Source organism: Oreochromis aureus, linkage group 7, assembly GCF_013358895.1.
Source record: "Oreochromis aureus strain Israel breed Guangdong linkage group 7, ZZ_aureus, whole genome shotgun sequence".
Lineage (NCBI taxonomy): Eukaryota > Metazoa > Chordata > Actinopteri > Cichliformes > Cichlidae > Oreochromis > Oreochromis aureus.
The window spans coordinates 6,119,417-6,137,099 of NC_052948.1; the positions used below are offsets into that span (position 1 = coordinate 6,119,417).

A 17,683-nucleotide genomic window follows, 5' to 3' on the forward strand; every position below is an offset into this window, starting at 1 on the left:
ACTTATATGTCAGTATTGGTGTATATATATTTGCTCATGAGTTACTGTAAAAGGGGTATAGTGGTATAAACACCGCTTTATAGTTTAAAGAACTTCTGGTAACAACAGGTGTTCCTGTAAGATATGCTGCTGAGTATTTGGTCTCTTATTAGTACAAGCAAATTTTGGGGATTCTCATCAGAAATATTTGCGTATGTTTTCTGTTCATGTAAAAGAGTGAATCAACTGTTACATTTTTTAAAAGTTATATTATCTGGTTAACATGCAAATCTGTAATCTTGAGATTACATGTTGCCTTCAGGTGAAAAGTTGGAGGAAAATATATGACATGCCACCTGGAGCTGTAAAATGTGCATGGGTACAAATTGGTGGCACGATCGATTGGTATCAGAAAAGCCTCAGGGCGATGTGTACATCAATTGAAATTCTTCTTTTTATGCATTTTGAAAATGTATTATTATGAAAAGTCAAAGAAAAAGATATAAGATGTGAGTGCTTTTGAGCTGAACCTTTGTCTCAAATTTATAATGAGGTTGTCAGTAGTTCAAATAAGAAAACTACCACTGTGGTTAAATGGTATGCAGGTGTACGTATTAGACATGAACTTATTACTTCCGCGGCGGCACTTTGTTTTTCATGTGCGAGGCACAGTGGAAGGGTGCCAGACAGAGAGCGGGGATTGCTTCATACTGAAAAGAGCCATAAAAGTTTTATTCATTTTTTTAAAACCCATGAACGTGTTTGTTTTAAGCTGTGACAGTCTGAAGGGTGTTGTTTTATGTTGCTATAAAAACTGGTAACAACCAGTTTTTAATGTGTGCTTTATTTAGCATCATACAGGCTGTTATAGTCTCGGTGCTAATATATTAGCTGTTTTGCTTTATTATCTGGGCCTCAGTTAGTCCTTCTTTTAAACTCGAGATGTTTGCTTGGTTTTACGTAATGTCTAAGTGGCCATTTTCTAGTTTCTTGTGTAGGCAAGATAGTAAGGGAGAAATAAGACACTAAAAAAATAGTTTACGGTTAAGATTGAGGGAGACGTACGGATAAAGATGAGGATAATGTCAAGAGAGTGGGGTATGGCTCATGCTGGGGGCTCCCACACATTCTGCCTAGCCCATTGGTCACGCATGTCTCAGCTCTGTGTGTGTTTGTGAGAGAAGGTTATGGAGGTAGGAGCACAACTCAAGATTGTCATGTTATTTTAAAATGTTAAACAGTTTCTATCCTACTTTTGTGAAGTAATTAGTTTCTCTTATAATGTGTCTGTGTTGCTTTCTGGACAGTAGTCATTAGATTTAAGTTGCTTCTTTCCCTCATTTTCCCACAGGGCGTTGCCAGACTCAAACACATGCACAAACACACACACACGTTGTCCAGTTCCACCTGGTCTGTCGGACTATGACCTCATTCCAGGAAAAGGAAGAGAAAATCACCTGACAGACTCATTTGTGTAATCAGCTGTAACCAGAGGCCACTGGGTGTATGTCTAATGCCTCGAGCTACTGATTGTGCTAACAGCAGGGAGTTTTGAGTTTATACTGCTCTTATTTTTTTGAATTCTCCTCTAAGTAGCCCTTTGTGTCATTCAGAAATATAGATTGTGAACTGAAGAACTGCAAAAATTGATGCTGATAGAGTACGGCAACACACAAAACACTCTTTCAACTACCTGAAAAAGGGGGGAGGTGATCTGATCTGTCAGCACAGCAAGAAAGGGTGGGGAGAAAAAGAGTGAGAGAGAGGACTGACGGGGAGGGTGTGTTTCTGTGTGGGTGAGAGAGACGGCGAGGAGGAGGAGTGTAGAATGACAGAGGGAGAGAGAACTCTGGCACCTCTCAGATCTCGGCTGTGGCGAGGGCTCCCGGTTGAAGCACATTCCTCAAGCAGCCAGCGACAAAAAGGCAGCGGGACAGTGCGGAGGAGAAGTCGCGACATCCTTTAAATCTCTTCGTGACCACATAGGACTGCCTCTCACCTCCTCTCGGCTCACACACTGCTCACACAGACACTCGCTAAGCTGCCTAACACACCAGCCGCTCAACCAGCTCTGCTGCCCTGTCAGAAGTAAAGGATTTCCCCGATTGAGGCACAGGGACGGAAAGAATAAAAAAACAGATTGAGGAAAAGAAATTTAAATCACTGAAGAGGCGGAAAGGCTTCTCTTTTACTCGGTAAGTGTAAGGGCTTCTTTTGCTGATTGTTTGAATGTGTCCTTGACTGCTTGAATCATGGTGTCAGGAAGTTTCTCTGATTACAGCTGGGAATGCCGTATGTTCCAGCATGCATGTAAAAATCCATTATTATTACTACTATAAATACTGTGAGTTTTTATTATAAATGGCGAGTTTCTGTTTGTATTGTTGTTTGAATGGCATAATACTGAAGAGACTCTTGTGTTATGTCTGTAGAGTGATGAACTGTGTCTTTACATGTACCTGTTGACACTAGACCCGTCACCCAAGTATTCTTGTAGGAGACAAAAGGACCCAAACCTGTTTGGAGGAAACCTCATTGACTGTGCACTTGTGCAATTATGCCCTTTTTCCCCCCTTTTTTAAAAAATAACTTTTTGTGTCAGTCACAAAGCCAGCCTGCCTGTGCAAATAGAGGCTATCTGTTCACAAGTGTAATGTATCACAGGCTGCTCTTTTTACTACCCCAGGATTAAAGATTAATTTATGAAAGTCACGGGCAGAGTTCAGCTCACTTACTGCATGTTCCGTGCTACACATCTCAAACACTGTGCAAATCTAATGCACCAAATCCAGTGGAAGTGAGCCTATATAAACGTTGACTCATCATTATGCATGGCTAGCATCTTAGTTAAAGATTCTCAGCATGGTTTGTGTTAGACAGTGAAGCTCATTAGCAGGCTGTATTTGTTGTCCAATCAGGGCTGCTGGTTTTAAATCCTTCTCTCCAGGAGGGAATGTTTTTTTTTTTTTCCAGGTTGTGGGAGTCAAACAGTTACACCTCATGTGTTATCTCTGTTAGTATGTTTCACAAAGTTGACTTGTTTCCAGAAAGATAGTGTCAGAATAATAGATGGTTAAGGGAAGGGAGCCATATGGACTTTGACGCAAGCGCTTGGCTCTAATTATTTTGTTTTAGTTTAGTTTTAGGTTATGTAATCGTTAGCAGTTGTTATATTACAGTGTGTAACCCTTATTCAAATGATCAGTCCCACCTGATGTTTGCTCAGAGTTATCAGTAAATTTATTATCCTAAGTAAATGTAGTGGACCATGTTTGCTTGAGATCTTTGAAGGGAACAGAAGTATGACGATTTAATGTACTAGAAAACAGAGTAGCTATTATAGTCATAAGAAAAAGCCACATGTGAGATGTGAAAGGCACTTTTAATTAAACATATTGTGGTTAAAATAAGATCCCTTTATGTTGCTCAAGTGTTTCCAGCTGTCAGTAGAAAGTGACTAAAGCCTGCTTGAATAATGCCATGTGCCACTTAGCATATCCATGATGTAATCACATCATATTTGCATCGGCCTAGTGTCTGCCCTTTCACATCTGCTATAAAAAATGTTTTCCTTTTTTTCACCTAAATTTCCAGGAAAAGTTTGACTCACATACATGATTTTATTTTATTTTCCTGTTAAGTAATGATGACTGAAATGCAGCCCATTAAGACTGCGTTGTGACGTTATTATATTCAATCAGATTGGATTACTGCAGTCACTTCCAAGCCATTTCCAAGCAGCTGCTCTTCATGGCTAAAATTGTGCTTCTGTATATTTGATATCACTTAAAAAAAAAAACACAGACAAATAATTTGAAAGTAGAGCTGCATTATGATTTTGGTTGTGTGTACACAAAAAATGTAAGATGTCCACTCAAAAAGAGGAAGTTTGTGGACATGCACAGCTCATTTGTCTGGTGCAAAAAATCAAGCGATTATAAAGGAAACGATCAATATTGGTTCAAAACATCATTAGAATTGTTGCCAGGTGCGTTTATTTATATAATTTTTTTTATGTCACTACAGGGGGTACAAAGTCGCTAAGTTGCCAACAATAAAGAGAAGTTGTGAGCGAGTGGAGCGGGGCTTTGGTTGCAGATCCAAAAGAAAGTTTTGGCACCAAACTATGGTTCCTGTTTACGTAAAACTATGAATGATTAACTCTATTGTACTATGAACATATGTGAAGGCGTATCTGCTGAAGGTTTGAAACCATATTAAGTCGTAGCACTTGCCTTGATGTTTTCAACTTCAACTGCTATATTTCTGCAGCAAATTTTTATTAATGAGCAACAATAGCCAAAGGGAAGAGTATCCAGTTTATCATCACCAAGGTAAAGCCAGCTGAGCGGCAGGTTTAAGAAAATATTAATGCTAACGTTTAAAACTTTCACTGCTGCATGGCCCGGTGGTAGGAATTATGAACTATATAAATGGTATTATCTCATCCTTTGAAATATTTTCAAATGAGATAATGTGATTTAAAAGGCGGTATACTCCCTATTCCTAGGAATGCATCATAAAACGTTCAACTTTTTTTCTCAGCCTTATTTTCTCCCTGCTACCCTTCAACTCTCCATCAAGTGCGTAGATATTTCTTTTTTTCTGTCACATGAATGAGCCTTTTTAGCACTGAGACAGTAGAGTGTCCTCTGAGAGTGGTTGTGCCTTGTTCTCTGCAGTGTTATTTTTAATGCTCTTTCCCTGCTCGAATACACAGATGGACTCCTCTTCTAGAATAGTCCGTATGTCTCTCTCCGTCTCTGTCAGTGTGTCTGTCTGTCACTCAGCTCACATGGCAAGGAAAGCAAGCCTGCCCATGCACAGCAAGATATCTCCTGGGATTCTTGATGGGAACTTTGGAAGTCATCCTTCATGCTGTGAAGCGTCTGAATTTCTCACAGTCCTTATCAGTAGCATTTCCGTACTCCTGCCGATGCACTCAGGTGCAGATGTAATTGGAAACTCTACGGCCACATGTTGGTGGAATAATATTTTTGCATGTATGAGGCTGTGATTATTTTCAGGCGGGTGGTTTGAGCCACTTTCTCGTCTCTTCCGATAAAACTGTCTTTCTTTCTCGTGTGTTGCTGTGCTTACCTCACTTGCTCTCTCCTGTACTTTTCCGTGCGTCCTTCCCCCTGCCTGTGCAATGTGACGGAAGGTAATGCTGTGCCTTGCTCATGTCGGATCCATTAGGGATGAAAGCACACTGCAGTGATAAAAGATTGATCCAGTACTTCTTGCATCACATTCACATCCCTCACATCTTGCTCCCTTATCCTCCCTCACACCCCTCTTTCCAATCGAAAGTCAACCCAGTTTTCAATTTATCAAATCATTTGTACTCCTCTAAATAAATCATCCTCACCGGTTTACTGTGGCAGACGTTTTCCCACAGGATTTCATAAAGGAGAACACAGTCTTGTCCTTACATAGGATGCTGTTCTCAGCCTTGTGTAGAGTCTTACAAGTTCTCACTTATGAAATTTTCTCGATGGTGTGTTTGTTTAAAAAAAAAAAAAAAATTGGGACGGCTCTGTTGGAGTGTCTCCTTTCTTTAGTGTTTTTGCTGTATCAGGAAGGGTAGTATGTACTTTGCTAGAAGAACCAGTGAGAGACTGGCATCCCCACACACACAGGCCTTTTCTTCGCCTGTTTTATCTGAAGAGGCAAAGACAAACACAGCAGACCTGTAGTTTGTCAGCAGCGAGGTTATAATTACTGAGAGGAAGGGAGGATTTAAAAAAGGAATTTCACTGTGGCTCTGTTTTGAGATTTTTTTTAGAAACCTCTCTTTTCAAGAGCACCTGGCTTTCTACTTTTTATGTGCGAGTTGTAAAGCTGTACAGAAATTTGTACAAGTGTTGAAGTCTTTTGATCCTTGAAGTTGGAGAGACATTTCCCTGAGGCAGTGGGGCTTTTTTGTTTTTTATGCCAACTTTTCTGATTTGTGCTTACTTTTGTCCTCGGTTATCCCTTTCAGGGGAAGCTGTTGAAATAATTTGAGGTCACTGAGTGACACAAATAGCCACAATCTCCCTTCATTCATCTAACATGTTCAGGTCAGAGGTTACCTAAAGCCATCTACTCTCAGAACTATGCAGACTTGGCCCACCTTAGGATATGTTCCCATGTAAGCCCAGCTGGCTGTAAAGTTCATCTGAGTCAATGTTTTCATGTCCTATCAGGATAAACTTCATGTGACATTGTCAAACCAATAGCGTTGTATTTCCTGTCGCTGTCTGACACCAGTGGCAGGTTACTGTTGCTGAGGTAATGAACAGTCTGTGTCTGTTTGAGTGTCTGTCTGTGCGTCTCAAGCCTACAATGTGTAGTCATTATACTGCGGTAAACATCTTATTCCCGCTAGGATGGTCATGTGACCGTTTATGTGTTTGTGTGGATCTGTGAATATGTGTGAGAGCGAGCGAGCAAGCAGCAAGTTGCCCCCCTGCTGAACCAGCCATGCTATACCGATTCTCTGCACACAGAGCTCTCTGGGCAGTAAATAACACGGTGCCTCAGCCGGGGGACCTGGAAAGGTCCATGAGGGGGGTCAAGACTCCAACAAGAAAGAGAAAAAAATATCTGCCTCTGGGAGCAGAGATAGTAAATCATCATATAGGACAGGAGAGAGGCAGGTGGATCTGACAGATTTGCCCGTCATGCTGAGAGACTTGACGGTAGACCTGTCACTGAATGTTGATATGATAGATCAAGCATAAAACATGCAAAACAAACCACCATTGCTCATGGGTAGATGGTAGCTAAAACAAAAATTCTCTGGAAACTTTTGGTCTGAGAGGATTTGCTTATAAATCCTATTATAAATACACCAAACATGGAAACGTTACAGCCTATACATAATATTGCTACTTTGTTTTGATTGAAGTACAAAAACGGGTTCTAAGTGAACAGAGTTACAAGAGTCTAATGATCCTGTAAGCCAGGGGTAGGCAACTCCAGGCCCCGAGTGCCGGTGTCCTGCAGGTTTTAGATATCTCCCTGTGTCAACACACCTGAATCAAATGATTAGTTAATTCCCAGGCCTCTGGAGAACTTCAAGACATGTTGGGGAGGTAATTTAGCCATTTGAATCAGCTGTGATGGATCAAGGACACATCTAAAACCTGCAGGACACCGACACTCGTGCAACCCTAGTGAGTTGAGTCTTCATGACCTGTACAGTTTACTTTACTGTACTTCCTTTAACCCTGTGACAAAGACACCAAAACTGATCCTTTATTTCATCCAGAGAGATAAGCAGATATAGGAAAGATACAGACATATTTTCAGCATCAGATTACCGTCATACCTGGGCCCTGCTCCAAGATTCAACTTTACTGAGTTTCCTGGATATCTTATCTGGGTAAAACCCTCAAAAGTGGAGCATGTCATAAGTGTTATTTATAAGATATATATTTTTTGTCCGTTTTATTTTTCTATATATCTCACATTTGGTGTTTCCATCTTTATGCTTGCTGCTTTTAATATTCCTTCATTTAGAAACACTCATCATTGTTCCATCTTGTCCTTGTTATTCCAAAAGGGTAGCTAACATATCTCTCAAAAGTATACTCAGCCACATCATCCTTGTCAGTTTGTGTATATACTTGTGTATCCATACCAAAGATCACCGTGGTGATCATGTGGAAGATCTTAGTCCCAAAGGTGCTCCAAGGATGCTGGAAATCGGCACCCTGCCCTCCTACCCTTTTCTGATGCACACATTCGTCAACTGCACTGCTCAGACATCGTCGTTATTCCTTTCAAAGTAATGATGGGGAGAGAAAGTCATGCGTGACACCACCTTCCCATCAAACTATAAATCACCTGAACCTTATGATCTGCTTGCAACACAGGCATTTCATCGTTCACTTTCTGTGCAGTTGAGTATTAAAACTCAAAATTATACTATTAAGAGCACTGTGTATAAGAAACAGGTCTGAAGGCAATTTCAATTGTATTGTTTAATCTTCTCTATACTTACTCAGAGTTTGACTTATTCTGTAAAACTATGCATACATTTTTAAAATAAGGTATCTAAAAATGTAACGTGTTTTTTATTTATTTAATTTAAATAGTTAAATATATATCTTGAACGTACTCCCTAAGTTACTCTGCATCTTTTTTATCTTTTAATGTTTATTTGCTCCGCTCTCTGACTGATGTTTTGTTTGACTCATGTAATATTTAGACCACACACATGTGACATCGCAGTTCTGTGACGCATTGTAAATACCAAAGTGTTTACCTGTTTAACCCCTTAGAGCCTTTATCTTAGCACACACAAATAGCGTCTTTGTGGAATGAGTCTCCTTTCCGGCAGATCTTATCTTTGTAGCAAGACTTAACAAGGTCCTACTGCAATATGCTACCTTTAGTTTTACTTACGCACACACACACACACACACGCACATGCACACGCAGACTCTTGGTTGCTCTCACTCTATAGCTGTGCTGTATTCCTAGCTAAAGGCCAGACATGTTGAAACTCCCTAGGTAAATACTGTAAAGGTGTGAGGATGGATGTTTTGCATAGCTGAAGGTCCTTAGCGATGGAATAACATGTTAATTTGTACAGCTGGTGGCTGCTTCTCAAACTTTCTGGCTGTCTTTCACTGATTGTCACGGTCGGGACCCAGCTTTCAGTTTCAAAGTCGAGTTTAATCAAAACCAGCAGTGAATGGACTGCATTAGCTATAGTAGTCAGTCACATGTGAACTGCCCATGTAATGTTCACGGCCTGTTAAAGGAGACTGGTGGAATTCCTCACTTTGATCTGTGAAAACATGCATCACACAGAGAGATGTATGTGCTGGAGTTGTGTGTTTTTTGTTGTAATTTTACCTTTCCATCCCTGTGCAAGAATGAGCACCTGCTGTATCCTTAAGTAATAACTGCCTCACCTAACAGGCAAATAGACCTGTGATGGACAGGTGTGTGGATAATTATGATCTGATGCTTTGATATTTCTTTTGTGCTATTTTTGTTGCTGCAACACAGATATATATATGTGTGTATGTGGGTGTGTCTATATGTGTGAATTTTTTCTTCAAACTTGAGCAACTAATGGTAACAATCCCTTCAGCTCTTAAGCTTATATAAGCAGGGGTGCACATAAGTGGTCCGCAGGTGCGCATGCGCTGCCAAAATAAAAGACGCGCACCAGATAAGAAGTTGCAACGTGCATTTGCGTACATATAAAAGGCACTGTTTTTGTCCGCTAGAGTGGGATTTTCACGGCATATTCTGCACCACATCTCTGTGCGTTCATCATTTGTTTGAAGCCAGCTCACCTCCTGCAATCACTTTTCCGAGAATACGTGCTTCTTTTGCGGTTCGGACTCCTTGTGACATTTCTTTGGAGGTGGAGGAACACAAAAGTAATTGCTTAAAGGAGCTTGTTTCTTCGACATCTTTAAGAGTTCTAAACAAATGTCTGTCCTCCTCCAGAAAATCTTATGTACGCAAACGCGCGTTGCAACTTCTTATCTGGTGTGCGTCTTTTATTTTGACAGCGCATGCGCACCTGCGGACCACTTATGTGCACCCCTGTATATAAGGACTGACAAGCGTATGTTGCATCATGGATTGCATGGACTTAGAGTGTGATGAACAAAACACCACCTCTCTCAGTTCTGAGGATCTAAAGTCAAAGGAGTTACTAATTCCATGTACTTTAAGTACAATTAATCATATTAAATGATAAAAAAGTAATTAGACAGGGCGCAATACTTAATTATAAAGATTGCATGTCTTCGACCTTAATCATTGTTTTGCTCTTTTGCATTCGAGGCCTTATTCTGATTTTGCTGTAAGATCTAGGAAAAAAACGAGAAAACAAAAAAACAAAACTAAATAATTGATATGAGCAGACATGGAAGCGACCTTTTAAATTACTAATGAGTTTAGCTTCAAACTTGTGACACTGGAGGATAGCTTTCCTCCTCAATGGCACATGCATGGGCACATGGGCACATAAATAACTTGTGCTGGAAAATTCAAGACTACAAATTTTCCACTTATGTACTGTGTAAATTGCATTCGTTAAATTAGTGGGTTCAAGCATAATCATTCTTGAGTCAGGCTCCCTGGTGTCTATACTTATTCTCATGTAACATATTATTTAGTCTATCTGCTAACTGAATATCTTCTTCTGCGTGTCTGTGCATAGGCTATATATGACCATGTACTTACTGTGCATCCTATATGAGTGGGTCTGCCACTACTATGTGTTTTGTATGAGTTTGGCTGGGAACAGAGTGATATCCTCCTTCCCTGGCAAGCACTGCTGAGTCAGGTTGGGAGTATATAATTACACATGGGTACCCATCAGCAGTCAGAAAGTCTTCTTCTATGGCTCACCCAACAATATAAACTCCTGTGCTTGCAGGGCTCAGCTTGCAGGCAACCAAACCAGTCATCCTGAGCTGAGCTCTCAGTGGAGGCCAGCTTTGCTTGACCTCTCATTGGCTATGTGAAAAGGACTTTATTATCATTCTCACCATTAGCTGCTGGCTCTATGGGCGGATCCATGAGTCAGCGCAAACAAATACCTCCCCTTTAATGTATTCACCTGCGCTCGGCTTCCAGGCTTGAAGCAAATAAGTGAATGTCGACTGCCAAATCAGGTATGAGTAAGTATTCACTCAGTGCAGTGAATAATGCAGTATTGTTGTATTGCGGCCAGGCCTGTGTAAACTATTGTGGCCACATGCTTATAGGTGTCTAGTTTATTGGCTTTCAGTGAAATCCAAAAGTGTGCCACTAGTTCTTTAAATTTCCAGAGTAGAATAATAAAAGCAAAACCTACTTTCTTGGTCCATCAGTCCATTTTGTTTTCATCCCTTTTCAAATTCACAATCGCAGTAGGATTGGAGCCTCTCCAGGCTGGTGTTGGTCGAGAAGTTGTAGTTTCAAGAACTGAATTTGAACAAATGTTCTTTGTATGACATCTACATCTGCTCTTCCTCCCTTGTGGTTAAGGGCAGGTTACGATTTGTCACTATGAGTGCTGCTGGTGATTCACGGTGAGTGGGATTTTACACTAAGTGCTGTTTTTACACAGTGTGACTGCAGGGGTATTGACTGCCAAGGGTGATGGCAAGACTCTGAACAGCCCTGTCAAGGTGTCCTTCAACTGGAAGTAATTGACTTTAAGCTGTAAACTCTCACTGATCATCAGTTGCATGCTTAGCACAAGGACAGCTTGTATTTTATTTTAGATATATATATGATGCAGTGAGTTGCCCCATCTGATTTAGAGTTAACATTTAAACAAGAGCAAAACTAATGACATAACTAATCTGTATGAAGAGCGACTTTTTAAATGTGTATAACCACCTTCATGAAGCTCATTTTTAGCAGCTTTTCATAACTATTCTGATTCTATTAATACTATATTGTTTCCTATATTTGCCCTTGCAAAGGTGCCGCCTGCATTAATGAACCACTGATCCACTTTCACTGAGATTTCACACTTGGATTAGGTAATCATTATAATGGAGAAGGCTAAAAGGCTGGAGTGACAGATCCCTGTATGGAAGTATGACAACCAAAGCTTATTAGTGCTGTTTCTGATTCTTTTGCGCTCAGTCATTAGCATGTCAATGGAGTAGAAACACAGGCAGACGGGGGGCATTTTCAAAAAGGCTTGTCAGTAACAAGCACTTGGACTTTTTCTGAGAAATATTTGCCAAAATAATGTACTGTGAAAAACTGCATTATTCATCAGGTGTGTTGAAGCTTCACTGAAGCTATGCTAGTAGAAACCCAGGCAATTGTTCAGTCTCTAATCAGCAAACATCGTATCTGGAGCCTGTCCCTGGATTGTGAGGAAGAAGTGTCACCGTCAGTGTCACACACAATTTTACACATAAGGCTGCCCTAATGCTCGCATTAAATTAAATGTGACTTTGCAAGAGGAAACTAATGTTTATTCTCAAAAGTAGAAGAAATTTTTCCATGTGTCACTTACTGGCCCTTTTTGGAGTGGCTTTGCTAACACCTAAACAAACTTATTGATCACAGGAGAGGTGTGTATACATGGAAACTTTAGTGTTAATTTGTGCAGTAGAAGCCCTCACCCCTCGTAAATCTACAGCACTTTCCTCACAATACTCAGTGTGCCTCTGTCTGCTGCTGGCACTTGGTCCCTGCTGATAATAACTTATGCAAAGGAGCTGCTGGTGTCCGTTGGAGAATTTAGAAAGCGTTTGTTACATGCTTTCATCATGTAAGGTTTGGAAGAAGCTCTGTTAAAGATACAATCGCTGCTGATAAATACATGAGGCTAGGCTAGGCTTGTTAGCGTTATTAATTTAAAGCAACTCCCTGAATACCTTCTTATTGTGCCTGAAGGCTGAGTTGATCCAGGATTGCACAGATGTTTTATACAGGGAACAGTACAGTTCAATCCCGCAGGCAACTTTTACTTAAAAATGTGCAGGTGGAAGAAGAGAGAATGAAATGTATGGGTACTGAGACTACTACTGATTTTTTTTTCTCTTTAAATTCAGTTGCTTTTTCCATCACAGTTCTCCTGTTCAGATATGACCTATCAGATTGGCCTTATCAGTGAATAGATGAACAGTTTAATGTGTACATTAAGTACATATCCATTTTTTATTTTGTATCCATTGCAAGTCTTTTGCAGCCAGTGTGCAAGACAATTGAGATTTCAACATACAAAACCAGTTCTATTTGCTGAGGCTAAAGAACAATTTTCTGCCACTGTGAACAATTTTTAGTGCTGTTCTCAACTGTGATCATGTCATGGAACTTTCTCTTTGCTTTTGTTCTCATGTGTCTGTGCAACATAACCTGTGCTGACGTAGTAGATACTGAAAAATGAAATGGGAGGAGGTGTGATAAAGAATGCGAAATAAGGAAGCCAGACAGAATGAAATAAAATATCTGTATTCCATTTTATTAGTGGTAACAGTGCTTATCTGTGGTAACACTCCAGAATGTCAGTAAAAGCTGGTGTGTCAGACGACTCAGCGATGCCAGAGGCCACAAAAGAGACGGCATTGTCTGCTGAGTGTAGAACCAGAGCAACAATAGTCTCTCTGCAGTTTAGATGAGACCAGGCTGTTCTGTGCCAGCGTGTTGCTGTCTCTTTGAGTGTTTGTCTCTGCCAACCTGGAACAGAGTGGCACTGAGGGCCTAGCTTCTCCCAGTTCTCTTCATTGTCCTTTAACACCAATATTTATCCTATTATATACACGTAAAGCAGCGTGGGACAGGGTCTTATTTTCCCTGCGTATACTGATAGGGATAAGTGTTTGCATGCGTTTGTTGCTACGATCCATTGAAAAATGTGATGTAAACTCTGCCCTTTACTCCTGCCATTGTTCCTCAGACTCGTGTTGCTGCAGATATAGCACTGCCCTTACTCAGAGCTGGAGCAGATTCTTATAAAGATAAGCCTACATGGTCTGTCTTCTTTTTGTAAACTCCCAAACACATACAGACACGCATTCCCAACCTTTGACCACTGCATGTGCATGACACAGGGTTGTGGTGTGCCCCTGCACACACACTCACACTCATATTACACACCCACACGTAGCCTCGAGCGTTTAGGAGTTCTAGTACATTATTAACCCTGCTTGGAATTTTTCTGCAAAGCTTTTGTTTCCGCAGGTTTCCTAATATTGTGTATGACTAACAGAAATTACTTGTTCAGACCTTTAGAAAGGAAATTGAAGGTTAAGGTGTGTCTGCCCAGCTGCATCAAACCAAGTGCATTGTGCTTGAGTGTCAGCTTTTATGTCTTTACATGTCTTGTGTGTTTATATGTATGTAAGAAAAAAGGGGATTTGGAGATTGGGTGTCTTTCAAAACACTTGATTCCTGTCTGAGCAGTCTCAAATGTTTGAACTTTAGGTTTTTTTGGGGTCCTTGTGACGTAAATTTCGTCATCGGACCATGACCGAGGTGGTCCAGTGACCACGAGCGTGGACTCGTTCGTGGAGAATTTACATTCCAATGCACCAACTACGCATGCGTCCAGGCAGCGGATTTCAAGCGGACTTCAAAGAAGTATAACAGGAATGGCTAACTCGGTCTTCTGGTCTCCCGCTGTCCGTATGCGCAACCAAGTATAATCCAGGCTTAAGGGTCCCATCAGTTCACAGCTTGAGACAGATCAAGCCTTGTGTATTTGCAGGGCTATGATACAAGCCACTTTTTCTTTTAGTCAAATTTACAAAGCAGATGGGAGACCTGTATTGAAGAGACATAAACAGAGGCATAGACAGGGTGATGAAAGACACAAAGCAGGTGTGCTAGTTGGATGAGTGATAATAAGGGTGGCACTTTTCTCTACCACTCTCTTTTTTTAAACTGTCAGCATTTTTTCTTATATATTCGTTGGCGTTCTCTCTTTATGCACTGTCACTGTCTTTCTTTATCTTTCATCATATAAAAATGACTTATCTGTTTTCCTTGTGAAATTCACCAGATGAGCTCCTCAAGTGGGTCTTTTGTGAGTGTGTTTTTATCTGAGCTTGGAGTCAGAGATTATTGATTACTGTTTATTTCTCTTCAGGGGATTTGTGACTGGTCAGAGTTTCAGTGAAAATTGCAACCTGTTTTTTGTCATGGGTAAAGTAGAGGTTGGGTATGTGGTGTATTATTTTTTTTTCCATTAGAATTGGGTGGGGTGAGTCAATCTGAGTTTAAGGTGTACAGTTGGAATTTAATTCCCATGTGGGGCCAAAACTGATTTGTAACAACCACTAAAAACATTTACTTTTCTGTTGCTGCAGCAACTACACACCAGGAGAGATTCACTTCCTGCATTTAGAATGAGTCACTCATGCGGATTCATTAACCTTGTTAGTTTGCCAAGTGAAGCGTTGGAGAATGTTGAGTGCATTTAAGCTTAATTATTTATGTTTTCGTTGTCTTTTATTCCTGCTGATTTACACGCTTTTGTTGTCCTTTCTGCCTTATTAGGTATAATAGTGAAGTAATAAAGGTCACGAAGTAAAATAAATGAAGGATGACTTTTGAGTGATTGTCTCCACACCACCATCTGCTCAGCTGTGAAATGCTACTCTGCTGCATGTGCTGACAGACAGTCCTGAGATTATCGGAAACGGTGGATTTACTGCCTGATTAACTATTGCCATTGGACTCTGTTCTACAAGACAAACATAAGATGCATATGCCAGGCAATATATAAGGGAGTTGATATCTGTAATAGGCTGAAATCAGGCTCTAGCATGTTTAGAGGCTCATAACATTTGCACAGCAAACTGCAGCTGGTGTTTGTCCATGGCATTTGCATATTTATGTGTTATATTTTCAATTTATTCCCACTCTTTATCTTTTGTACCAAAAGGTACCATTAAAAACATGGACTAAAAAGTCCATGTATTTAATGGTACCTTTGGTTCTCCTCCTCCTGTTTTTCCATGAGAACTGACACAGGACTCCAGAGCTGTTCTGAGAAAATGAGCTGGGTCAGGCGGATGTCTGGTTGTCAGTGTTGCTCTGCCTTTGACAAAAAGAATAGACAGCAACCTGAGACTCACAGGCCCGTTTGTTTCCTGTTAGTTTATCACATTTCACTAGCCAGGAGGTACAAGAGCTAAATATCATGGGAGAGTGACATTCTGTGCTGGGAGATGTTTCTGTGTTTGTATTCTCATTTAATCTGATTGTTATGGTGCATAAAAATCTTGTATGTCTAATGTAGAAAGTTTTATATAAGGTGCTGTGAGGAAGTTGCAGAATAAGCCTTAATGTCAAGAGCTCAACCTCTCCTTTAGCTCCGTTTCTGTTTCTCTCAGAGTTATTTCCGATCCATGACGGTGCCTTCCTATAAATTAAAGTTTGGTTCTAGCCTTAAGTTTGCATTCCTGTGCTTGAAAATTACTGTTTCTTCAAGTTCATATATATGTGTTCAACAAAAGCCTTAGAGCTAAAATAAATGATTGTCTACACATTCTGTCAACCTGTTAGGCTTGATTGTGCATTACAACATAGCACACCGTGTGCCCACTCAAAGAAGAGTGTTGACATCTTTGCTTGCGTTGACATTTCTGGCGTTGGAGTTTGATAAGCACTCCCTTTTTCATATCAGGTTTCATTCCAGATGAAATCATCATACACGTTTCATTCAAAAGAATTTTTACCTCATGTGATCATCCATCACTATCTCCCGCTTTATTTCCTATGATCTCATTGTACGTGTTCAGTCTCTAAGCTATGTGTTTTGGTGCCACATTGTGTGATGCTGTTGCCACATCCATCCGGGTTTGTGATGCTGTTTAGATGCCAAACAAGAACTTTGCTCCCCAGCAGAGTTCTTGTTTGGCATCTAAACAGTGCAGAAGTAATGGTGGTGTGGACCAGGCAGGTCAGAGGAAGGGTGGGGTGAGGTCTTTGTTAAGAAAAGCAGGAATTCTTCCGGCTGGAAGATGAAGTCAGTGCATTCCTCCAGAGCAGCTCCCAATAGTCAGTGGAGCGTTGAATGAAGGACGTGGTGAATGGTGGGGCTCAGTTTTAAACACCTCCCATTGAAAACCAGAGAGACAGACAGAAAGAGAACACCATCTGTCACACTGTTCGGTAAAGAGTTGCCTTTTACCCACCTAGGCTACACTTGCTGTGCCAAGTCCTTACAGATAACTCTGCCTGAGGCCTTTCACTTTTTATGTGTACGACAGTGTTTTATTACCTTGTTTTGAAGTGTAGCTGTAAAAGTACAGACAGACAGCAGGACTGCACATAATGAAATTTCTTTAGGTTAAACCTGCTGCCTGGACGTGTTTTAGACTACCTGCTGATCAACTGTGGAAGTCTAATGAAACCTACTTGTGGTCCTGCTGAGGCCCGTCAAACTGAACACACGTACACACATTTGTTCCATCTCTCCTGCTATGTTTCGTACTCTCCCAAACACCCTCTTCAAAACATAGACACACTTGAGTTGCTCCACTTTCCCTGTCTGCTCCCCTCGGCACTAAGCTATCATAACGGCTTTGAAGGAGGGCAGCAGAGCGTTTAATTGGGTTACAGATTGGCATTTATGCTCCCAGGTCCACACGATACTGCCGGGCTTTTAACTAACCACTGGGAACTTAATAAAACGTCACAATGCTGTACCCATCAGCTGCCAGTCTTTTCTAATTCCATGATCCATGTCTCAGCACAGCAGATTTTGGATGTCAGTGCTGTTTGTTGTATAAACTGGTATTTCTAGAAAACATCCAGTAAGTGAGGGCAATATGTACTGTACATGACCGCTTTCAATGCATCATGTTTAGGTTATCAACAAGTTGTGTCCCATGGGTTGGTGTTGGATTACATAAGTACATTGAGCTCAAGTTTTTGTTTGCTGGGTATTCTTGTTACTTTGAGGAAACTTTGTTACAGTAGCACACCTCTTACTTTCTTCTCTGCTGTTCAATTTATTTCACAGAGTTAGTGCCATGCAGTGGTAAGCTGAGGAAAGCCAAGCTGAACTGATCTGCTCTGAAGACTTTCTTACCCTTCACCCTACCCTATCAGTCCCAGATGGAGCTCAAAGTGTGGGTGGATGGAGTAGTGCGGGTTGTCTGCGGTCTGTCCGAGGAGACTTCCTGTCAGGATGTGGTCATTGCTCTAGCACAGGCCATTGGTAAGTACCTCAAGCTTTGTCATCATTTCATGACACCAGCTTATCTTAAAGCCTGCTTAGATA

At 40.8% G+C, this 17,683-nt stretch overlaps 1 protein-coding gene across 2 annotated transcripts in view; it reads left to right on the plus strand.

Annotated features, from left to right (window-relative positions):
- rassf7a (Ras association domain family member 7a) overlaps positions 1-17,683 on the plus strand; it is a 39,714-nt gene that overhangs the window by 16,538 nt on the left and 5,493 nt on the right. Inside the window, exons 1-2 of one of the 2 annotated variants that reach the window (XM_031756478.2) lie at positions 1,780-2,174; positions 17,423-17,620. In XM_031756478.2, coding sequence (XP_031612338.1) covers positions 17,518-17,620 — 103 coding nt within the window. In that variant the 5' untranslated portion in view covers positions 1,780-2,174; positions 17,423-17,517. Of the gene's footprint in view, positions 1-1,779; positions 2,175-17,422; positions 17,621-17,683 lie in introns of those variants that run through there. The other variant, XM_031756479.2, reaches the window with a different exon arrangement.